The sequence below is a fragment of the Ambystoma mexicanum genome, chromosome 6q (assembly GCF_040938575.1).
Source record: "Ambystoma mexicanum isolate Mex_15411 chromosome 6q, UKY_AmexF1_1, whole genome shotgun sequence".
NCBI classification, from domain to species: domain Eukaryota; kingdom Metazoa; phylum Chordata; class Amphibia; order Caudata; family Ambystomatidae; genus Ambystoma; species Ambystoma mexicanum.
In genome coordinates this window covers 1,116,861,582-1,116,886,749 of record NC_090937.1, presented here as the reverse complement: position 1 = coordinate 1,116,886,749, position 25,168 = coordinate 1,116,861,582, and the positions used below count along the sequence as shown (strand labels likewise).

The 25,168-nt window shown below is 46.1% G+C and overlaps 1 protein-coding gene across 4 annotated transcripts in view; it reads right to left on the bottom strand.

Annotated features, from left to right (window-relative positions):
• The window catches only part of TEC (tec protein tyrosine kinase), an 837,667-nt gene that overhangs the window by 335,244 nt on the left and 477,255 nt on the right, over nucleotides 1-25,168 (bottom strand). For all 4 annotated transcript variants that reach the window (XM_069631701.1, XM_069631702.1, XM_069631700.1 and 1 more), the window contains 2 exons: nucleotides 16,949-17,077; nucleotides 11,829-11,866 (listed from right to left, as the gene is read on the bottom strand). In XM_069631701.1, the coding sequence (XP_069487802.1) occupies nucleotides 11,829-11,866; nucleotides 16,949-17,077 (167 nt within the window). The remainder of the gene's footprint in view (nucleotides 1-11,828; nucleotides 11,867-16,948; nucleotides 17,078-25,168) is intronic.

Here is a 25,168-nt window from a genome sequence, read left to right as displayed (position 1 = left end):
GGGTTTAGATTGGTTTCTGGATCACTAATGAAAATCGCCACATCCTCAGCATACAGTAATATGATAAGATTATGTGGCCCCATGCTTAGTCCCCTCTTGATTTGGCTTTCTCTTACATCCGCAAAGGCGAATAATAATGTTGACAGAGGGAAAGCCCTGTCTTGTGCCTCTTGTGATTCTGGCGGCTGGATTCGTATAGAGCAGGGAGACTAGTTTGATGCAGTAGGCCCGAGCCCCAATTTCTGCAGTACTGCGAAAAGGTACGGCCATTCGACTGAGACGTAGGCCTTTTCTGTGTCTAAAAGAACCGCAATTGCATGAGCCGAGGGGTCTAGGGCTTCGATAGTTCTGAAGAAACGACGAATGCCGAACGATGTGTTTCGTCCGGCTATGAAGCCTGCTTGGTCGGCTAGTACTATCCCCGTCATCAGTATGAGTAGTAGTCTGGCTAGGATTTTGGCAAATATTTTGTTAGCTACGTTTTTTAAGTAGATTGGCCTGTAGGCGGTGCAGTCCTGGGGGGCTTTCCAGGCTTAAGCAGTAGTATCAAATTGGCCTCACGCAACGTGGGGGGCAGTGTACCCTTGTCGAGAGCCTCCTCGTACACAAGGAGAAGGAGCGGTGCCAGGGTGGGAGCCAGAGCCTTATAAAATTCTCCTGTGAGACAGTCAGGACCAGGCGATTGGAACCTGGAAGTTCCTTAATCGCCTCCAGTATTTCGTCGAGGGTGAGTGGTTTATTAAGAGATTTCCGCAGGTCCCCTTCCACTCAGTATAATCCTAATTCTCTAATAATTGTGTAGGGCTTTGGAGTTTCTCGTGCATTTGGAGCTATATAGATTCTGGTAGAAGGTGCGGAATACTTCCGCTATGTCCTTTTTCAGAGTAGACTGTTTCCCCTTGCGGATTTAATATGCTCTCCACGAAGGGTGGATGTCTGTCCACTGCTATCAGCTGTGTCAGAAGAGCTCCTGGCTTCTGGCATTTGCCATATTGTTGGACTTGTTGTCCACGTGACATGAAACGAATTTCGCGGTCTGCATTCATTCTAAATATATCAAGTTCTTCACGAAGACGGGCCAGTGTTTGTGGTTCCTGTTTCTCTGCGTATTCTCCTTCTAGTTCTTTAATTCAGGTTTCCCCTTCAGCTAGTTCTCTTCTAATGACCCGTAGGAAACAGTTATCTTTGGACATACAGATCCCTCTTGCATAGCACTTAAGAGTTTCCCACAGGACCCCGTGAGAGGAGACAGATCCTCTATTGTTTGTGAGAAAGGACTGGATTTTTTCCTGCAACTCTTGAGCGAATACCAGGTCTTGGTGTGCTCTGATTTGAACCTCCAGGATTGGCCCCCTTTGCCTCCAGACTCAGGTGTGCATTCTAATATCACCGGGTAGTGGTCGGAAAGAGTTATGGGCAGGATGTGACCGTCCCCCCAGTGGAATCCCCCTTCTCGAGACACTAACAGGTAGTCTACTCTAGAACTTGAACTGTGGCCCCCCGAGTAGTAAGTGAAGTCACGGACATCTGGGTGGAGAATGCGTCCGTTAAGTTGTATGCTGTACAGATCTCCCGGATCTGTAAGCCTGCCCTAGTCATCCCGTCAGGGATTGCTCTTGATCTGTCCCGCAGAGGATGGGGGACAGTGTTCAGATCTCCTCCCCAGATGATCGTGGCCATGCGGAACTCAGCCAGTTGTGTCATGACCCAGTTGAATGCATTACTATTGTCTACAATTGGGCCGTACGAGTTTACCAGAACGACTGTTGTCCCCTCGAGCATACTGTGTACCAATACTGCTCTCCCAGTGTCATCTCTGGCCACCGATATGAGCCAGAATTTACTCCCTTGCCTATCAGGATCGCTACTCCCCTGACATAGGACAAGTAAGAGGACAAGTATCTATGACACCCCCAGTGTGCCCTCCACCTCCGTTCAGAGGCTGGAGTGAGATGGATTTCCTGTATCATTGCCACGTCGACGTGGTGTATCCTAAGGTATTGCGTTACCCTCCAGATCTTTGTGGGGTTGTTCCCCTCTCTTATGCTCCAGGTTGCTACCTTGAAACCCATTGGACACAGGTGTATCTACATAGTGAGGTATTCGGTTTTGCAGTCATTGCTGTCTCGGTGTGAGTAAAGCCTGTTTGCATCATCGGATGTGCCAGTGGAGTGGGCTGAGGAGAACCAGACTCCCAACTAACAGAACTTCCCTCAAACCCCCACCTAACTACCCCTTTAGTCCCTCCTCCCCCACTGGCAACCCCCAACCATCCTGTTAGTGAATCCCTCCCCCTTGTCCAATTTCCCAAGAACATTTGCAGAGCTTGGGGAGCTAGTGCCCGACCAAGCTTGCGAGCTCCCTTATTAACTAGATACTGTGTGTGTCTGGGCTATGAGCATTGTGTGGCAATGGTGTGAACGATACATTACTTATTCAACTCCCAGTCATCTCCCGGTGCTGGCTGTGGGGTGGGCGCTGTCAGCCCGGGTCCTTCTGTCATGTTCATCTCTTTGGGGGCCTTGGGTTGTTTCGGTGTGGTTGCCCGCCTATCTCGTCTAGGAAAGAGCTTGCGGCCTCTGGCGAGGTGAAGAACTGTGTTTTCCCTGCATGCTGGAGCCAGAGTTTTGCCAGGAACAACATGGAGTAGGGGATGTTGCTGTCTCTCAGACGTCTCTTCACTCTGGTGAAAGATCGGCGGAATTCCAGAACTGCTGCAGAGAAGTCCGGGAACACTTGAATGTTGTCGCCATCATATTGAAGCTCCTCTTTTTCCCTGGCCAATCGGATGATTGTGTCCCGGTCTCTGTAGTTAAGGAGATGTGCGATTATAGGGCAGGGTGCCACTCCTGGTATCGGGCGGGTTGCTGGCACACGGTGGGCTCTCTCCACCACAATTAGCGGAGACAGCGCGGTCTCCCTAAATAATTCCCTGCACAGGGTTTCTACAATTTCCTCTATCCTGGGAAAGCTCTGCCACTCTCTGATTCCGACCAACCAAATGTTATTGCGGCGCACCCTTACCACCAGATCCTCGTTTTTTCCCCAACACTGATTTGACCTGTACTTCAAGTGCTGATACTCTAGCGAAAAGGGAGGAGTTCCCATCTTCTATCCCGGATATCCTCTGCTCAACCTTGTCCAGGCGGTCGCCATGCTTGTCGATTCGATGCTGCAGCAGGTCGACCTTTGAGGATAAAGAGTCTAGCTCTGAGTCTAGCTTTAAATCGAGTCCCCAATGCCTGCCTTGAGGTACAGTAGAATCTCCCTGTCTGCTTCCGACGCTGATGTGGAGCACATTTCTGCCTATCTCAATGAAACGGTCAGCTCTTTTTGAGAATGAGCCCTGGGCGTCTTAGTGGAGGCGCTGCTCCTAAAGTTGAGCTTTCGTTGTTGTTTATCTGCTTTTCCCATATTTTGCGGGTGACTCTCCTGAAATCAGCGCGCCGCCCCAAGGCAAACTGTTTAGGGACCTGTGTGCATGATCCCCCCCCTGGGTCTCAAAAATGGTGCTCCAGATCAGTATGAGGTTCTGGGAGTGCAGCTACATGCCAGTGTGTTCACGGGCTATGGCTTGGTCGAGTGACCTGTGCCCACTCTTGGTTGGATTGATTTGTTATGCTGTTCGGGTTCACTGCTGGGTTGCTGCTGCCTGGGGGTGATTGTCATTGCTGCGTTGTGCTTTGTGTTTAGCTGCAGTGTTGCTCAGCCTCGATCGGTGTGAGCAGACCCAGTCACGTTCTCTCTCCGCTGGCACCCTGTGCTGGGTGCATGGGTGCCTCTGCCACACCAGAGCTCACGACTGGCACCAATTCCGGCAGTCCTATACTATTGTGGCTTCTCTGTTAACTGGCGTGTGCTCTCTGCCACCAGTGAGGGGTGCTGAGGTGTTTGTTGGGCGCACCGTGCCCTCGCGGGTCTCAGCCTCTGCAGTTGCTTCCTTTGTCCCTCGGCCGTTTGTTGGTCAATTCCGGAAGGGGGGAGACGTTGAGCTGTGTCTTGCTTCTGTCTATGGTGGTCAGTAGGTGTGCACTTTAGTCGGTAGCCGGATGATTAGTTGTTATGCTGGTTCGACTGCTAGTGCTCAAACACATTTACTAATTTGAGGTGAGTTAGATTACTTCTATATTGTCCAGGTATTCACTTGGGCCTCGCCCTTATTTATGCGGCAAGCGAACAATGTTTTATCCACTATTTGGAGGGGGCGGACTCTCAACTGCCTCCGTTCCCCAGCCACACAACTGTCGAGTGCACTGATGTGTCAAATCCTCAGCACTTTAACTGTACCGTCAGCGTATGTGGAAGTCTGGTTATCGCTTCTCTTGGAGGTAGTATTTGTTAAGATATTGTGTTTAGGGGAAGACTCGGACCAGCACTGATCATCACAGTGCATTCCAACCTTTTGTTCCTCCTTCTAACCTCTGCGCAGTTTATGTTGGGATTATTCCTTCTCCAGAATGCACAGTTAGTGAGGGTATTTAGCAAGCATTGTTCCGTTACCTTCTCCTTGCGCTCATCAAGGACACCCCTTGTACGTTGTTATAGAATTAGTGGGGTGTTATGCTGGTAGCCCGGATCATCCCCTCTCCGCCAGCAAGGTCATTTTCATGTGGCCGCCCTCCTAATATTTACTGGGGAGGGATGGGTTCTGCACTGTTCCCATCCCCAGCACCATCCTGTAACACCCAGACAGAGGGTTCTCTTCTTAGACGCTGCTCAGTTTGGTGTTAGTGTGATTCCTCGCCGTCTGGGTTATCTCACATAACTCTCCCCTGACACCCATATTGTTGCCGAGTGGTCAGTGCTGTGCCCTCCACCGGGGGTGAGACGGGCTCCAAGCTGCCTCCGTCCCACTTAGGTGTTGGAAGGACGGAAGGGTGCTCCGGTTGGCTGATTCAGCCGGTCACGTCCCACTTTGTGGACACGGTGGGAAGCGAGGCCTATGTACACTCTGCTGGCTTCCACTTCCCGGGGTGGTGGACAAACTCCGAGCCCCTGTACCATAGTCTCTCGCCTCAGGAGGGCTACCGTTACCAATAACGGGACCAAGTCCGGTGTGGTGCAATGGGGACTTACCGGTCTAGTCCGACCCTGGCGGGACCGGTAAGTCCCCATTGCACCAACCATTCCACATTCCCATTTGAGCCGCCATAGGGCTCAATGGGAATGGGGAAGGCGCTATTTATGGGCCTGCTAATAGAAGGCCCGTAATTAGCGGCCTGGTCTCCTAACGGCACCCGTAAGGGACGTGTGGTCCGACCACACATCCCTTGCGGTTCCCCTTAGGGGACCTCAGAATCGGGCGGTAGGGGATTACCGGCACCGGTCTCCTTACCGGTGCCCGGTATCCCCTACCGCCCGACTCGTAATGACCCCCTATGTTTTAATGGGTACACAATAATCACCAATGGGGTGATGTAACACAGAATAATCTCTTTAATACACAAGGAGTAATAGTGAGCAAAACAATTCAGCACAGAAATAATACTTTGGTGTGTGTGTTCAGATCAGATAGCACTGTGGTTAAAGGTTCCCCCTGCACACCCCTCAACCCCCCAATAGGCAATGTAAAGAGATAGGAGTGGAGAACAGGTTTTCAGGAATGGCAGAATTCAACAGAATATCAATCCCACTTTCCCCCTTTCAAACACAAGAGAAAAACGGAATTGACTGTCAAGCTGTCAGAATGGCTTTTTAAAGTTATCTTAGAATGGACTCGGCAAACACACTGAATATGATCTAAATTGCTGAAATTACTATAAATTCTTATGGGAGCCGCTTTGGATAGTTGCACACAAACACAAGCAATGATTTAATACCAAGAAACAATTGGAAATCTTAAAATTCAAGATGGAAAGCAATCAAAAGCTATTCTACATGTGTAATAATTTTCTAAAAACTAAATTTGCAGCAAACCTTTCACTGCGCGATAATCTACCACAAAAACTGAGGAAGTTATGGACGTTTTAGTGGAGGTCGTTTTTCTCGAGGTGCAAGAATGGGAAACAGGAATGCACTTTTAAATGACAAAAGGATTTCTTACACTAGAGGATGACTATCAACAAAACGAATGCCCCAGAGGAACACAGCCACTTGATCAGAATGACTGCCTGCTAAGGACTCGCCTTCTTCAGATAGGAAAAGATCAGCGCAAAGATAGTTTTAGCAATACTATGACAGGAGGAAGATGGAATGGTTTGGGGAGAGTTCAGACAATTCAAAAGTACTCCTAACAATAGAGGTTCTGAATACAAGATAGGATGGGTTTAAGATAGGGATTGACTATGGACAGTACATATGCTAATGACACAGTTCTATCTATAGATACTCACTAGATATGTTTTTAAAGGGAACCATCAGGATTCCGGTCCGTCTAAATTCTGGTCAGGGAATGGGATCTGGTTCGAGGACAGACAGCTGGGCACATCGGTTTGGATCTGCAATCAGTAAGAGGCTCTGGTCACAGCACGCAACAGGACTGGACTGGATCTGCAATGCACTCTGGTCACAGCATGGCACAGGACTGGATTGGATCAGCCCTTCTTCGTTCTGATGATAATTCTTTCAGCAGGCAAGCAGTACAGCACGGCCCGGCTGTATTTTGATGCTTCCCATGGTTGTGGGGTTATGGTTCTGGAATTTGAGGCCTAGCTGAAAATGGTTCAGCTATGCAATGGGTTTCTGCTTTGCCAAGTTTCTGGAGTCTGGAGCAAGGAAGATGTAGAGTTCAGCAGCAGGGTGCTCCGCCAGGATCAGGATAGTGAGTGAATCTGTCTGTCTTTTTGAGTGGTGAGCTGTCTCTATTTAGGCTATGATAAAGGGGTGTGTGTGGGCTGGTTTATCCTAAGCTCACCCCTTTGACAGGTGATTGGGTCAGAGTCTCCTCTCTGCCTTGATAGGAGGAGAGAAACAGTGTGTCACCTTTATGGTGTACTTTTATGAGGCAGAGAATCCACCCCTAGCCCCTTGAATACAAAATCTACTTTTGGCACAATACATATATACACATGTGCAACCTCTATAAGAATCACATATACAGATTACATATTTTATATAGAAGCTATCCATCAAAACCCCGTAGCTGTGTGATCTTAGCTCGGATTTTCACAGAATTTTGCCCTTTTCATCAGGAACACAATGTCCAATTTTTAAGTAAATTTCTGCAACTGTGCACGTTTAACATGGGCATAAGTGTATAAAGTTCCATACTTCTAGCAGAAATACATTTTGTGTAAAATCACATTTCTTGCCCTTTCTTTCCAGAACATGTCACACGATTTGGCCGCCTCTTGAAACATGCAGCCAAAATTTAGATTCACAAATCTGTTATTTTTATATTTTGTACAATTTTCACTGGCAAATTATGAGTCTTTTAAGAAAATGTTCTTTGTGAAGGTTCAGCCACAGATGGTTGTTCGGGTCCGCCTCTCTCTGTCTCCCAACAGTCCAGAAGCAGTCTCCTACCTGTTTGCTCTTGGCAGAGACCATTTACGACGGTCCTTACACCCTGCATTTCCTTAGTAGCAGCTGTTCATTGTACCCTTTTGCCTCTGTAGACCAAGTTCTTTCCAAACCCTATAATTACTACTTGGGTGTGATTTCCTGGTGGAAGGATAGGCCTTCCTTCTGTGAGGAAACCTGATATTCCAGTTTGGTAGCTTTTAGCCAGGCTTGATTTAATTGTTAATTCTGTTGCATTTTCCCTTAGCTTAAAACAAACTTGTGATTTCAAAATAGCAGCTAGAATTCTGATTCAATATTTTAAACCATGGGATCAAAACAATTACAACATAAGTTACTCTCAGTAACAGGCCTCTTGGATTGCAAACATTTGATTTCAGTTTATCCATGTTTAAAGTTTAATCAGGCAGGCTCCTGACAGCTGACATTCCAGCAGCCCTCTGCTGCACAGAGATTTTTTTTGACATCCACAGACAGGCCACTTTTGCTGTGGAAATCCCTTTATGCTTTCAGCTTTTCAGGACCTTGCAAGTCCACAATGGTTTCTTAGACTAAGTGAATTGTAGCACCCACCAAGAATTTTGGATGTTTGAGGGTGTTTTGTACCGGCATTCTGCAGTTTCAGCACCAAAGAAAAAAGGATTTAAGGCAAGATTTTGGGTTTTCATTTAGCAACACTGCTTTTTCCTTCTGTATTCCATTTTCACATGTTGTGGAGCCCAGCGACATATTCCAGGAGTGAGATCTCTGTTCCACCACTGACAACATGCATGGCAGATTGGGCAGCCATTTTTTTGTGCTTTGCAAAGTGCGATTTTCAAAGGTTTTGGCGCGCACAAGGGTTTCGCTGCCATTTTGTTATTTCTGGCACCCTCATAACACAGTGCTGCAGCATAGCAGAGCAGAAGTGGGTTAAAACATCCCACAGAGGGTGAGGGGGCGGGCGGCACAATGTTGTACTGGAAGGGGGGAAGTCCACTCTGCCCCCCAGCTGTGTGAGAGCATCACAGGTCAGTCAGCCATATCTCGCAACGCCAGGTTGGGTGGATCGGGCACGGTGTATGTTGTCCCATACTCCGTTCGCCAACCTCCGTTGGGCTGCTCTCTGTGTAGGATGTTTGCGTGAGTCGTCGTAAAGCAGGGCTCTAGAGTGGACACCCACACCCACTCGTCAGGTTCACTGGTTCAATGTTGCAGGAGGTTTCTCTGCCCCGGTATCACTGTTGATGCATCTTATTACTTTCGCGGGCTCTCCTGACACCGCTCCACCACCCACGCCGAGCAGGGACCAGGCTTCTGATGTATCAGCTCTGCAAGGCCACTGAGATTTGAGTCAGTCTTCCTGGCTGCCTGGGAGGCTCTTGGGTCCACCCGCCATCTCTATGCTAGCTGTTGTTTCCTCGTGGCGGGCTCCTCCATTCGCCGACCTGGAACTGGGGGGTGCCTTGCAGGAGGCCTCACTCCTCCACAAGTATTGTGGGTTATTATTAGAGCTGCCAACACCTTCCATGTGATTCTGTCATCGTTTCAGACACATTTTTAAATAGGATCACTGGGAGCTCTACACGGTGCTCAAAGAAGAGCCGCCATCACGGTCGGGCTCTCTAGCGCCACCCCTTTTGAATTGCCACTACCTTTCTGCTGCCCCTGATGGATAGACACCAGCCACTGCACAAAGGATACCACAGCCAAACTTAACAACTTCAGGCTTCCAGCCCCAAACACACAACTGAGGTAACCCATGCCGTACTAGCATGCAAAGTGTGCCCCTGGGGGCACGAAGAACTAATCTCCCAAATACCTCTTCACTACAACATACCGGGGGTACCCCAAAGGGCATACGTAGAGTGAATCCCCCAAAACACAATATACCACACACTAATCATAATAAACAAAACCCAGCCCACAAATACAATGTCAGCCATTCCCCTTGCAACACACTGGCTGCCCACCAAAAAATGTGCACCATTCTCAACACTGCAGGGTACTCCAAGAAACACAGTTAACCAACACCGCACTGAAAGAGTACTCCAAGTACCTCGGGTGCCGACACCCGACAAGACGCCTGTGCAGAAGGCCAATCACACACACACCACATCATGACACTCGCACCAACCAATGCATAAAAAATATTCAAAACACTTTTCATAGTTCACTAAATACATGAGGATATTTCTCTCTTACTCTCTTGGAAAAGGATTTAAACTATGCATTTGAAATTCTATTTCCAATTAAATGTTCTTCTGTAAACATCACCCTGTAACCAAAGACATCATAACTTGCACATTGCCATACTAATTTAGGAGGTCTATGTCCTGACTAAATTTAACTCATTTAAAAATGTACAGCCCAACCTGAAAAGGAAAGCATTAAAAAATGTGTAGAGTTTCAGGGTTTCTTGTACATCAACTAGTTGTGCCCAGCGACTAATTCCTTCCTGTTAGTATTGTGTCACACTTCTGAGAGAAATCGGAGAATCCAGTGCCCCAAATTCTGCTACTAACAACTTGGTTGTCTCTCAAAAATGACTGTGCCACAGTTACTTTAAAAACATTTAGTTTTTTTATCATTTTTTATATTATGTTTTCCTGAATCCACTTCTGTGGATAAGCCCATTTCGATTACACGTGTTTCGGCATCTTGTGCCTTTGTCAAATCTGGGCATTAGTATTTCAACGAACCATATACATTGATTGTTTCAAACAGCATCACACGTGGCTGCTTTCATTGTCAGGTCATTAGTGTTGAAGGTTCCCATGATAATCCCACTTCCTGTTTCAAGTGTCTGTGACCTTGAACCTTTCGCGTTGCAACCCTTGCACCCTAGCATCACCCCTTTTATGATAGCTTTTATTGACAGTGTACACGCTCCAACAAATATCACCTTGATCACACTCTAACGCTGTGATCTTTAGCTTCAGAAATGAAAGCTGTATAACCCAGAACAGTAGCTCATCCATAGTGGGATGTTTCCTCATGATCAATCGTTATGTAATGAAACAATCATTAAGCTTAGAAGTGAATATCTGAGCTGGCACCTGGGTGCCAGGGAGGTGAACTGCAGAAATGACTTAGTGAAGCAGTGGGTCAGAAAGACTGAAACAGCCAGGTCTTCAGTCTGAAGGCAAAGTGGTGACCCACAGTGCGTAGGTGGGGTGCAGAAGTGCACGCCGCATCTTGCAGCCCTCCACTAAGAAAGGTCCCTCCTAAGCCTGGGGCTGGTGCTCACAGTAGATCGACAGACCTCAAGGCCCTGACGGGTTGAGAGGGAACAATATATGTTTCAATGTGAAGGGGAGACCTTGCCCATGAATGCCCTGGTGCACATGGCACCTAGCATTACACCACCTGTGCCCAAACACATAGCCACTGAATGGGTCTGCTCACCACTGACCCGTGGCCCTGACATTCAAACCCTTGCCCGTGATGCGGCATTCTATAGAAGTCTCAGCAGATAGAATATGATATGATATGTTATTTTTAAACGTGCTTAATACCCAGAGGTTTCTAAGCGCGGACCCGGGGATCGAACCTGTGTTGCTCCATGTCGTCCTGCTACCAAGGTGAGCACATTGCTTCTGAGCTATCCTCCCAAGACAATAGAATATGTGGTCAGGAATGCTCACATACGAACTGCTGCGCTAACAGAACACATCATAGCTGCAAATCCTTTACTTACCTGACAGGCATGGGCACTAGATGCCCGCGAGTGGATGCAAGAGATTCAGGGGCGCGCTCATGGACGGATGCTACTTTAGATTGTTGCATCCAATCCAGTCAATGCTGGATTGCATTAAACCAGTAAGCACAAGGCAGTCATCCATTCATCCATGTACTTCGCTTCTTCTGTACAGTTTGCAAAAGTGGACAAGCCTGGCTTTATTATACAACACAACATCTACAAAACTATGAAATATAAATATTATTTGAAGGTGTGCATCCCTTGTAGAAGTTAGAGTTGCAACTTGCGTATCTCCTCGGTGCTCCTGGGCACGTATTTCTTAGGGGACACTGTTGGCATCAAGGAGCTGCTTTGATCCTTGAACTCTGTAGACACAGTTCTGCATGCGTTGCTATGCACGAGACAACCCATAATGGCCAGGTATCTTAACGTACCAGAACAAACAGGACTGACACAGTAAGCACACACTAACCGAAACCAGGTCCATAGCAACATAATAAACAATAACATTAAGGTAAAAATGCAATAGGAACATACAATATAAAGAATAGGGAGGTATTGATAAGTCCTACAGTTTCAAGAAACTACGAAGCGCTTTGAAACACATTGTGTATAGGCGCTATATAAATAAACTATCATATCATAACTCTTCAAGAAAATCTCTTTCTAGTATAAAGATGCATACCTTTACATTTGGTGTTGGTGGAAGAGGTTTTCTTGTAACTAAAATAAAACAAAAGTTTTTGTCATTTCATGGTTGAAAAGAGAAACGCCTTGTTTCGCAAACATCATTTTCACTGGTTAGCACAAAAACAGAATTAAAAAAGGTGAACAAATAACATTACTGTACAATGAACTATAAGTGAGTAGCGTCTACAGTTGAGAACCATGTAGAGTGAGGCCCAGTGGACGGAGGACATAACCAAAAGAGGACAGATGAAAATGGAGGTCATATGTAATGACATCGGCGAGCCTTGAATCGGGTCATGTACAGTAAAGCAGTTTCAACAGCTTCAATCAACAGCTTTCTAATGGGCTAAATTCTATACAGGCCGCTTCAGTGAGCTTACATGCACTCCCTGACAGAGTACTGTTAAAAACAGTGCATTAGGTACTGCAAAGACCAGTTACCCGGAGATCTCAATACAACACACATGTGCTGCCCAGAGACACATCCAGAATAGTAAAGATTACAAATGCCACTTCGAGGTACGGCTATCACAAACAGAAACCTAGAAGTAGTCACCCCTGCAAAATCATGTCAGTCCGAGCCTGTCCACTGCCTCATTTTCAAACCAGGCTGTCAGTCTGTACCTGTCTCACAGAGAGGGTGAGTGTCTGACACGTAACTTAAGTAGCCTCACTCAAACACTCCTGCAGCATGTTGAGATCTGATGAACAGGGATGGATTCCAAGCACAGACCAGCTGTGAGCCACTTGATGTAGGAAACCAGGTACGCTTTGTTTACCTATTTACATTGCAGGGTTCCTGTTACTCTTAGCTATGTAGATGGACAGAGAGACATGGGTCAGCCCACCCACCGGCCATCCACTAGCACACCCAGCTCAGGACCAAATGCCGCTCTCGGAACACTCATGCACAGCAACAATCACCAACATTCTACTGAGCTGCCAATCACTCCTAGCATTCATAGAGGGGCAGCATGGACAGGACAACATAAACACATCATAACACAACGCATGCAGTGATGTGACCCCCATTGCCGGATTGCCCATTAGGCCAAGTAGGTGCCGGCCTTTGGGCCCCACTCCTACTATGGGCCCCGCAACAACCGATCCAACTAAAGCAGTGCAGAAAATGAATGAGATAATTTGCAGGCGCCCCTACATTCCGACTGTCTAGGGGCCTCTACCGGGTTTAATACGGCACTGGCTGCCCCCACTGTTAATGGAGCCAATGATTGGCCCAGAGACTGGAATGTCTGTATAACGAGGCCCCTTCGCCATCTGTAATAGAGGGCCACATTCATTTTCTGATAGGCCCCTGACTGTCCTGTTTTCAGATGTATTCTGCACTCACATAAATGTAAAAAGAGGCGTGGCTCGCTGTGCTACACAGGGAGAACAGGCATTCCACTTAATTATGTGCTGAACAGGGTTTCATGGAGCGCAGAGCTATGAGACAATAAAGCTAGCAGCCCTGCTCCCCGGGTTGCCCTTCTAATCCTGCATCTAGGGCAGGGAAAGGTGCCCATGATCATGTGGAGAATCATGCGACTAGAGGGGAGTGGTGAGAGAGAGAGAGAGAGAGAGAGAAAGAGAGAGAGAGAGTGGTGAGGGAGGCGGCAATGTGAAACTCGCATGCCTTACATCTATGATTTCAGCTAGCTCATGTAACACGTATCCGTTTGTGGCATATACATGCATGCATCACAAACAGGAAAGTGGCTACAAATGTCGATATTGATCGGCGAGATCGGTATTGTAAATGTACAGGTTAGCATCTTCACAAACAAGTTGTAAATGTGGTTGGGACAAAGGGTGAGCATACATATTATAGGCAGTATGAAAGAAAATAACTCTGAGAGGGCTAAAAACAAGGGCCTGCAGAGAGGGTGGCATATGGTGGCCAATATTTAGATACAGCATGAAAGCAAGGCATCCTGAACACAGACTGGGAGTGGCTTACTGTGGCAAAGTGGGGATATGCCAAGGTTGACATCCACTCCTGAGGTGGACTGGCAAGATTTGCCAAAAGCCTGAGTTTCAAAAAAGGCCTGCAACCAGATGGTAATGGATTGTTCAATAAGGTTGGCCAAGAGACCAGTGTGGGCCAAAATGATGGACCTACCCTTCAGTATACTTGAAGTCGGGTATGCCTCCTGATATGATCGCGGGAGCTCTACAAGCTGGTTAAGGATAACAGTGATAGCGTCGCGCTCAGTGTGATACAGTGAATCCTGAAATCACCAAGTTTGGGTAGCGTTTAAAGGGAAGGGAAAGAGCAACTAGGAAGTCCCGAAAATGCTCAGTACATAGCAGGCATGTGAGGAAACTATTCTGGCAAACTAAACAGGCGATGCACTATTGTTCCTAAGTCATCATTTGAATAGTTATCAGGGCTCAGTCTGAGAAGTCAATACTCAGACTTACTTCATATCTATCTTTGCTGAGGTGGTGAACTTAGATTACTATCTCCCCTGTAGCACTGATGCATAGAACAGGAAGCTGGGGAGTCTTCAATCGGATCATAGGTTTTCTAAGTGGACAGCAAGCAGTCTGCAGTTCAACAGTATGAAATCAAGGGAGGGGATACAGACCTGTTTGCTGGAGCTTGGAGTCCTACATTGTGCATGGTTTACCCAGGATCAACTCTGGGAGGGGGCACAGGGGTTGCTGAAAGCGAGGATGATTTTTTGTGCTGGTATATGCACACAAAAAGTAGCAACACTAAAACAACATAATCATACTATATAATAAAAGGCCAGCTGTATGTTTGTCTGAAGCCGGCCTGCCCGTTTCTCCCTTTATCACCACTAGAGTGAGCTGTTGCCTTGTGCATATAACAATAAGACTTCAAGTTCATCTAGCAGGCAAACAAAATGTGTATTTCAACAATGATAACATACAATTAGCTACAGAAAAGGCCCAAGAAAAAAAACCACTTTAACAGCACACTTGAAGTTGCATAACTAAGAAACCATATAAACAGAAATTCATTTGATAAAGCACTATTACTCTAACAAAATTAATTACTTTTTTTCAATGTACTTATGTACATTGTAATATTTCTTGATATGTATTATTATATTAATAATATTCTTCATGTATGTTTTATACTTTATTTGACATCAATTAACTTTTTATTAGTGATCTCATGTCTACTTTGAATCATGCTGCATGTGAATTGTATTACTCTGACATCCCTCAACATTTTATATTTGAGTCCAAAGCCTGTAAGTGGAATCCAAGACAATGAGGAGCAGATACAACAATTAGCCGTATGTAATATGCTGAACTTTCAACGGATTCTGTGAGATTTTGTATGAGGTCATGTAAAAGGCGAAAGATCCTTTACACACTTTTTTATTTTCTATTAACATAATTTATGTTAAAATACACCACATAATATATTTACACCCTGAATATGTATTCCTTTACCACATTATCCCGTGTACACAGGCTTTTCCACAAGTTGGAAATAATGGACATGGGTTTGGCCGTATGTAGTGCACCCTGATGAAATGTGCTTTGGAAATTGTCCTATGTAACCGGTTACCCAAAGAGACTTCTGATCATGCACCATAGCCAACAGAACCAGGAGCAGGGTACAAGTGGGTCTAGGTAAGTCATGTAGACAGGCCACTTCAAACGGGTGTCTTGCCACATTGTTCCCTACATAAGATGTTTTGAAGCCTCCTCCATATCTCACACAATGTGACATGTGCCCTACCTTTCTTAAAGAGTGAGTAATCAAAATAAATTGAATAGCTTAGAAGGTCAAATTAACGTCAACTTTGCCCTTCAGTTTCATTGCTCCGGGGTTTCTGGGGGAAGATTGATGTTGTCTCAGTGTCAGGACTCCACTCTGCCCATTGCCCTGATTGTTCACAGAGAGTGGGTTTAGACATGGGAATCTGGATGGAACCCGCGTACAATGCCTACATCCGCTCCATTGCTATAATCTAATTAGTTCACATATGCGATGGCACAAGAGCGGGCAGAAAACACAAGTACCCCTACCTTTCCGCCTGCATCAAAATTGTAATGGGGCAGATTCCCCTGAGGAATCAGGAAAACGCACAGTGCAGTTTTGCCACCCAGTGTCCTGCTGCTTTGCGGATATGGGACTCACACAGAGTTTGTCCCACACTGAGCATTATCAAAATGGTGGGAATTTCAGTCAAAGGCAATAATGGATCTTGCAGAAACGTCAATGGGCTGTGACGTCCACATTCACACAAAATAAAATATTAGTGAAAAGAATTTAGTAGTGGCCCTCTGCTAGTAAGTACGGGCTATTAAATCCTAATGGTGTCATTACAACTGTCACCTGCTCATCCTGCCACCCTCCCGCACTGCCTCTGGGCCACCCTTTGCACTGGGGTCTGTATCTGTACCCATACAGCCCCCCCTTTTTCTTCCTGCACTTATCAGACCTACCCTGTCTGCTGCCTTAAAGCTAGCGCTTGCAAATTGCTGGCTGCATTACCACTGTTTGTTGCCTTTATTATTTATTTATTATAATTTGTTTTTCCTATGCTTCGCACTTTCCACCTCTCCCCCTTCCATGCACTTTTCCCCTCCCCCTCTCCCATGCACTTGCGCGTTCTCAATGTCACTGGGCCTAGTAAGATCGCTGTTTGTTCTCCCCTGTTCCCCTCCCTTGCCTTGTCACACTCTGAAACACTTGTGTACGAGCGTGATAGAAATAACATATCCATCAATCAATCAACTGTCCTCAATAGACTCTTGATCAGGGAAGGTTTTATTTGGGGTAGATGAGATGTGAGTTACTATTTATTCATTGCATTTGTGCAGCGGCCAAGCCCAAGGATACCAGGGCACTTGAACAAGATAGGTACATCTGGACGTATTGTACAGGTAATCGAATACAGGAGCATAGACAACATTGATAGCCAGGCGTCTATTGAGCTTAGTCGTATTTGTTAAGCAAACTGGTTTTGAGGCGTTTTCGAAACGGAAGGTAGGGAGGTTCCTCTTTGATGTTCAAGAATGGAAGCATTCATTGGAACAAGCTGCACAAAACACCTCCTTGATAACAACAGTGGCCCTTAGCGCCAACCATGGGACAGGTACAAAAAGCCCAAGTGAAACACTCACTGTCTCCAAACAGATTGTATTCTTCACATCCCGGTGCCAGTTTTTCGGTCTGTCTGCAACATTGATAAAGCCCCTCTGTCCAAAATTGAGGGTGATACTTGGTCAAAATGTTATGGTTGTTCTTTATAACTAGAATACAAAAAAACAAACAGGGAATAAGACACGAAAATCAATTAAAGCAAATATCCATTGAACAAGATTAACTTAATACTGGTGTGTTAATGCGCCTAGAGGCAGTAGCACATGCCTTTCGTCATGCTTTATAAAAGCAGTCATTACATCATTGATTGCATACTCTGGTGAGCTATAATCATTCTGCTTTGAATGTCTTTGTTTTTTTTAGTCCGGTAAGACTCATGCCCCATATTTCTGCTTTTTCGCACTGAATTTAAATTGCAAGACACGTGTGTATGCATTCTACTTTTTACTTGCAGGGACTGTAAAGCAACAAGGCCATCCAAGCAAAAGCATATAGCTGCCACATAAAACACCTTCTGCAATGCCAGAGATAAGCAAAACAGTTGTAAATCTAGCTTCTTAAAAAGTTTCACAGGGATTTCAAGCAATCCTCCTGTCAACCTGTTATTGTTATGGTGGGAGTTTCTTTTCATCGAGGTCTTGGCCAGCGCTTCCTGCCCATTCATCGAATGCTGATGACCGATGATTCAGTGGCCTGTTCTGTGGGAAGGCGCCAATGGCGCCCCCAGACATTTTTCATATGGGTGGCCACAGTGGAAATCTTGGGGGGGCACACCAAAACAAACACACATACCTGAATGGGCCAGTGGGGGGGCGAGTTGTTATAACGGTGGCCATGGTCCTCCTTGCAGCACACCGCTTGGTGGCGCCCCCTGGAAGGCGCCCCTTCGGGAAGATCGACATTCACACTTACGCCCGCTGTGCCTTAGCAGAGGAGACATTACCGAGCAGAGGAGACATTGCCGATCAGTCTGGTACCAATGACAGCCCAGCAACTATCCTCCGAAAAAGCGTCGCAACACAAGGCACATGTTCCTGGCTTCTTGGGCATCAGCAGTGAGGGCAAGCTTCGTCTCTCTAAGCACAGAGAGCAAGCGGCTCACGTCTGGATTACCCCTTCTAAACCACAAATCTTTCAAAATAAGCCAACAATGTGACAAGCCAGAAACATGTGTCTGGGTTTGCTGTTGGTACTCTTGTTGCACGTCGCTGATGAACTCTCCCTATTGGCTGAGCCAGACCAGTGTGCAAACTGATACCTCTCCTCCTCTAAGAAACAGCTGCCGAACATGTGATTGCAGACCCTCCTGGGCGGGCATCACCCCAAAGAACAGGCTGTTTGACGCGTGTATTTTGTCTCACATTTTTCTCCGTTTCATATATCTGAACTTTGGCCCACGAAATTAATTCTTGATTTGCCTCTCCAGCCCAGTTGTAACCAATGTACTCGCTCTGTATTCTCCCACTTTTTGCAAAGAGCTCCTTTGCTTTGTAGCCAGGGTTGCAATATATAAATCGTACATACACATGAGTAAATGTTTCTCATTTGCAGCACAACAGATATCTGTATTCCAAAGAATGGCTGGGTGTGAACAGTTTAAAGCTAGCGATGAAGACAAACCAGTGCCCACTTTTCTCACTTCAGTACTTTAAAAAAAAACATTATGCTCGAACAAGGCTCTCAAATACTGCATTGTAATTCCGCGCATTGTAGTCAAACAATGCTGCATTCCTGTACAGTGTGCAGGACTCAAAGTACCGGAATGTGAAGAGTCAGGACTGGCTGGGTGATTATTTCACACCTGGCAGGGGACAACTTGAGATCCTGTCCAATAAGTTGTACTAGTTTCAGTAACATGACGCTTCCAGAGCCTTTGTGCATAAAAACCAATGCAGTGCCTGTGTGATAAAAGCACGTTTATAGTTTTTTTTTAGACTGTATGCAGCATATTTTCATACTTAATGGGCATAGTATTTGTAGATGCACAAATAAGTTAAACACTGCTGTGCATTCGCCTCAGCTCGTTAGAGTCATTCTGAACACAACTAAGCAGTAGCCAGGATGGCAGGTTGGGCCATGGGGCAATGGGGTAGGCCGTGTGCCGCATGCTACACCATTGTAAACAGTAGATATGCTTATTAATGCCTTTCATTTATAGAACTCGAGGGATCTTGTGATTACACTTCTGTCAGTGCAAGCATCTTAGTAACCAAGCACTATGTGGGGAGCAATCGTTTCCTCATCCTTCTCGCAATTCACTGTTTGCTAATTCTGACCTCAACAACGTTTTGCCTAAAACTAGAGGGTGTCCTGTGTAGTCATTTCTCTGCAGCATTTCTAAAAATCAGGACCAAACGATCACAATCATACCTTACTAGGGGCTGCACAAAGATTGCGAGAGAACCAAGATTGTTTACAGAAGCATTCATGGTCGTCTAATAATATGTGTTTCTTATCTAAGTGCAAAAAAACATATTTAGCTGAACTACTACTGGACATTAGCGATGGGAGGACTCAGATAAAAAAATATAAGGTCACCCTGCATGATTAGGAGCATGTGGTTCAACAGAAAAACGGTATCCTTATTAAGCAATTTTACCCAAGCACCGGGGTATTACCAGGACAGGTAATACCCCGGCTTTAACGATAGCCAGTAATTCCCCGCCTCCATGCGAGGCCAATATTGCTATTAGTCCCGGCACGTGTACCGGGGTACTAAAAGTGTTTTTTTTAAGTTGAAAAACAACGCGTTCGCCGTTTCCAAGTCGTAGTCCATTCTCTCGTTTCATGCCGGCTAGTCGCGCATCAGCGACAGGCCAGGCACACTACTGTTCCCGACGTAGGCAAGGGAGAAGGAAGCAGCAGGTAAGTGAGGTGGTGGTGCAGGTGCTAAACATGTGGAAAAGGGGGGTAGGGGATGGGGACGAGGGGGTGCAGGGGAGCACTTACCTGTTAGCCAGCGGGGGAAAATGGCGGCATCCAGCTCCAAACAGGCTCGGAGCGGGGACTTTACCATTTGGTAAAGCCCCAATTCTGAGCCTCCTCATTGACTGTTAGTCCAAAACTAGGACCCTGCTGGGTACTAATGATTAATAAAATTCACAGAGGCGACACCAGAGAGGTTGGCAGCCACGAGACCAGCTGCTGGGCGGGACCAAACAGACGTGCCTATATCTGAGTAATGCCGGTTGCATTTAAGTCACCTATAGTTGCCAAATGAGCTGGTGCATCACTTTACTCCTATATGAGGAGTATCTCACTGGGAAGCAGAGCGGGGCTATCACCAGAATGACCAAATTCAGGAACCGAATGTTGCAATTGATCGGAATTGCTCGATTGCGCGCAGTATGTTGCTTTGCATTACATGTTGAAATCCCTTGGACTGTGAGGGGCCCAACAAACTTGGCTGGAGTCCACAGTGGTAGCTGTTGACAAAAGGGCACCCAGAAAGCAACCGGGGTCCTTTAAGATCAGTTGTTTCCCTACTTGATAAAGCAATGAAAATATTGTTCAAGGTGTTATTTCAGGAAGTCATGGTTTAGGGGAAATAAGCTAAAATAATGCCAGTCAACGAAGCTGGGTACAACCCAAGGTACGTATCTTAGATACAAACAATGCCTGGAGAACCAAACGGTTCCTCACGATGTAAACAAAGATGGCTGATTGCTTCAGGCTATATCTATTGGCTGAAATAACATGTGTGAATATATTCAAGGAAAAAACTTCAGTTGCATGGATTTTAAGGTGAACATAAGGCAACACAACCCCCTAAAATTCAGCTAAAGCCACCTTAATTTTGCACCCCCTGTTGCGCAGTCTATGATTACAATGATGACAGCACAGGTCACATCACTGATGGCATCACTCATTACATGTGTATGAGAACACTGATGACATTACAAATCACATCACTGATGCCGGCACCACTTTCTCCGTCAAATTTTAAAATAACCACAGCATGGAAAAAAGCTAAACGACACATGGCATGCAAGTCAACACTTCGTGCCCAAGTTGTTTCGGACTTCAGACTTGATCCAAATCCGTCCAGTGGTTTGAGCTGTGCGCTTTTGCAAACATTGACCTTTTTTATCTATGGGAAAATTAATGGGAAGTAGGCCGCACTTTTGGGGAAAAAGCATGTCTGGGACGCTTAATAACTTTTATTTTTTAACAAATCATTCCCAAACTTTGCAGTCTGGGGGTGGGATGCTGGGGGGAGAGGGGGCGCAAACTTCTAATCACTTTCGAAATTTTGGCCAAATCCATTACTCGAAACAAAAGTTGTTAACAATAGAATTTTGAGGGGTTCCTGTGCGTCTCTGACTCACCTTAACTATAGGGCGGTTATTGCCGCCCTATAATACTTTTGGATCAAGCTGCACAGAGAAGGGGTGGCAGTTTTTAGCCAAAAACTTTGCTGAGCAATTATTTGAGCAATTGTTTTTTGATAATGAATGAATAATCTTTTAGCAAAATGGTTTTAAAAGTGTCTATAACATTTTCAGAATTGTATAAAATAATAATTACACTTTTTATGTAAATTATGTAAGTAAAAATAAAATTCAACATGATGGGGTAATGGCGTAGTTGTGATGCGAAGCCACTTATTTGTGCCAAGTATGAGGCAGATGTTTTAGGTATTGAGTGTGGGTAGGTTGGCCCAGATGTTATCCCTAGGGTTCCCCAGTTTGAATCTATGTGATCAATGCGCCGCCCGTAACTATGCCAACGAAAATGTCAACGCCAAATACGGCGTGGCGCAGTGATCAAATAGATCACTTTACCCACGTCCACTGAGCCGCATTCCCTTGCCCCAACCCCCTCCCACACCACTTCCCTTTACGGCAGCACACTTCTGTGTGGTCTCATACCGATTCTCGTCCAAAGAAGCAAATATTCATGGATAGAATTAAATGAAAGGCTAAGCAAAGTACGGCTCAACTGAAGTAGCTTAAATCTAGGTATTGTAGATTGACGATCCACCCTTTGGTAGAATATTATAGACTCAAAATTGTCCCAGCGATACTATATGGACTTGAATTGAATTCTCTACTTAGAGACTGGAACTTAATTGAGTCATTAATATGGAAGCAAGTTTTGGGGCTGCCAAAATGTGCTCCTATGTCTGCATGGTTTCCCTCAAAGGATGGGACGGTTGGAAAGTTTTAACTTTCTATAAGTCCATACTGGAGCCCCTTTTGGGTCGGCACTATATGAATTGAGAGGGGATATTAAGTATACAAAAAAGGTTAATCCAGTGGGGTGTTTCTGTACCTTTGCCTAGTCTAAGAAATTATTCCTTGCAGAATACTGGTCAAATTCAACACAATGGGCCTCATTACGACCCTGGCGCTAATGGGTCAACGGCGCCGTGAAAGGCTGCGGCGCCGTTAACCCATTAGCGCCTAATTACGAGGTCTCTTTGCGGGACCCGACCTTAACGCCTGGTCTAGACCAGCCGTTAAAGTAGGGACCCGCAAAGGGACCTTCACGGTAAGTATGGTACCGCAATTTGCGATACCGTACTAAGCGCCTTCGCCATTCCCATTATGCCTATGGGGCAAAAATGGGAATGTGGAAGGGCCATGGGGAAATGGGGAAATACCGCCCCGCCAACCTTGGAATGGGGCAGTATTTCCCCATTTCGCCATGGTGGACATGTTACGATACCGGCACCAACCAAGGTGCTAATAGCGCCATGGATTAGCGCCATGGTTTAGCGCCGGTATCGTAATGAGGGCCAATAACTTTGTACTCAAGCATCAGTAAGGGGGATAAACCATTGGGGTTGCTGCTAAACTATTTGGTGAAGTTTTCGAATCCCTACTGGAGGATGTCCATTCTTCGTTCAGATAAAATCTTGTCTACATGGTAGACATTGGGCCTCATTCCGAGTATGGCGGTAAGGGATAGCGGCCACCGGTAATGAGACCGGTGGCGGTAATCCCTTACCGCCATACTCTGAGTTCCCTTTGCCCCCTCGCCCTTAACGCCTGCTTTGAGCAGGTGTTAAAGTCGAGGGCGCAAAGGGGCCTCCAAGCCAATAACGGTGACCGTAATGAACGGTCACCGTTATTTGCATCTTCCCCATTCCCATTGAGCCCTATGGGGGCTCATTTGGGAATGGGGAAGAGCCTTGGTGAATGGGGAATTACCGCCCCGCCAACCTTGGAATGGGGCGGTAATTCCGCCATCCACCAAGGCGCTGCCGGTCCGGGTACGGCGTCAACCAAGGCGTTAATAGCGCCATTGGTTAGCGCCGTACTCGGAATGAGGCCCATTGTCTATTTGAGAGCAGGAAACCCATTGAAATTTAAAATGTCTTCTCTGCGTAAAGAGGTGGATACTATACAGACCCGGCAGCATTTCCTAGTGAGTTGTTCAGCTTTACATTGTGTAAGATGTTCCTTACTCAGTCGTTTTGTTCACACCAGTGTGGTGTCCAGTGGTTGTGTAACTGCGCAGCACCCTCTGCTAGGAGATGGAGGGGTGACTGGACCAATGGAAGAAGGGCAGAATGATGGTATCTGACAGTCGGGAGCCGACAGGTTCCTCGGGGGAGGGGGACCTGGAGCGTGCATGAAGCAACCTGGTTTCATGTTAGGGCAGATTCTGAACATGTTCCATGAGTAGAGGCTTCCCAAACACTGAAACACTTGTGTAAAGGGGCATTATAAAAACCCAATTAATAATAACAATAATAATATTGAGGACTTTCCTAGGGCTCCCTCCCCCATCTGCGTGAGGGAGCCACACCAAACCCCACCAACATACAATGGGCCTCATTACAAATCGCCCGGTATGGAAACAACGGTGGCAGTAAACCCGCCGCCACCGTTGTTTCCATACCATGTGATCACGACTCCTGCAGGCAGAGGCGTCAATCCCGCCAGGTCTGACCTGGCGGGTTTAACACCGCCCGCCTGCAGGCCGACGTGGAAACACCAGCACCATCACAAGATGGTGCCGGTGTTTCCATGATCCCCGTTCCCATTGAGTCCTATGGGACTCAATGGGAATGGGGATTAACACCATTCCGCCTCCGGAATTCCCGGGACACCAGGGTTGTAATGCCCTGGTATTTCCGGGAGTCAGAGAGGCAGAATGGTAATACGAGTCCGGCGGTAACCAGGCAGTTTTACCACCTCGGTTACCGCCGGACTTATAATGAGGCCCAATGACTTTCTAAATGGTATAGCTTACAGCTTCTGAGGTAAGCCACCCAAGAGGGAAACTACCTATGGACTAACCAGGGAAGAGCAACTGACAGTATTTTGGTGCCAAAGCGGTGAAGGTTATGACCAGACAAGTGGACAGGTAGGAAGATTGAGAAGAAGATGTATTTACTAATGGGCGGGTGAGAGCGTATCTGCCCCTGACACACTCTACTCTACAAAACGGTCTATACTAAAGGAGGCAGTGTGTTACAAAGCCCTCTCAATATCGCTAGGCTTTGTGAATCTTGTCAATGAGGGTGAAGATTCACCATGCCCATAATACACCTTATTTTCAAAAAATCTCAATAGAGGGTGAGGATCCACCTGCCTCATAATACCATTGTCCAGGCACTGACTGGCAGGAGGTCAAGGATACTACATCCCTCCTTATACCTAAATCTGTACAACGTGCCCCACGTTTTACATTACAATTTCTGAAAAATAAATAGCTTATTTATTTCACACAGAAAAGGGGAGTGTTGCTGTAGCTTTGGTGTTGAATTATTACTTGTTGATTTATTTCTTTATTTATAATGTTCACATAATGTTCTGTTGAGAAGTAGCTGCTCCTGCCGTGGTCACTTTTATATGGCTCCTAAATGCCCTGCATTTAAGTAGATAGAGCTATATAAATATAATTGTCAGGGAGGTGTTCATTATCGATAGGAGGCGAAGGGCCTTTATAGTGTATTTTGTTGTCTTATGTTGTGCCCCGCTCGTCTGATCTTCTGGTAAAAAGTATTTTTCCAACGTTATGAGGGACCTGATGAATAAAATGAGTTCTGTAAGAAACATCCATTCTCAGAAAGATATTATTTGGGGACAGCAGTGAGAGAGGCACTGTCATGATTGTATGGTCAGTCACAGGGTTTTCTGCCCCAGTCAGAAGAGGTTTTGCCACAATGGAAAAGCATTTGTGAGGCCATATCCTCATGAAATCCATTTGCCCTCTTAAATGACTTTCCAGAGATAAGGGGCAGTGGTGTGGGGCTCAACACCACCATGCGTCCTGCAGAAGCTATA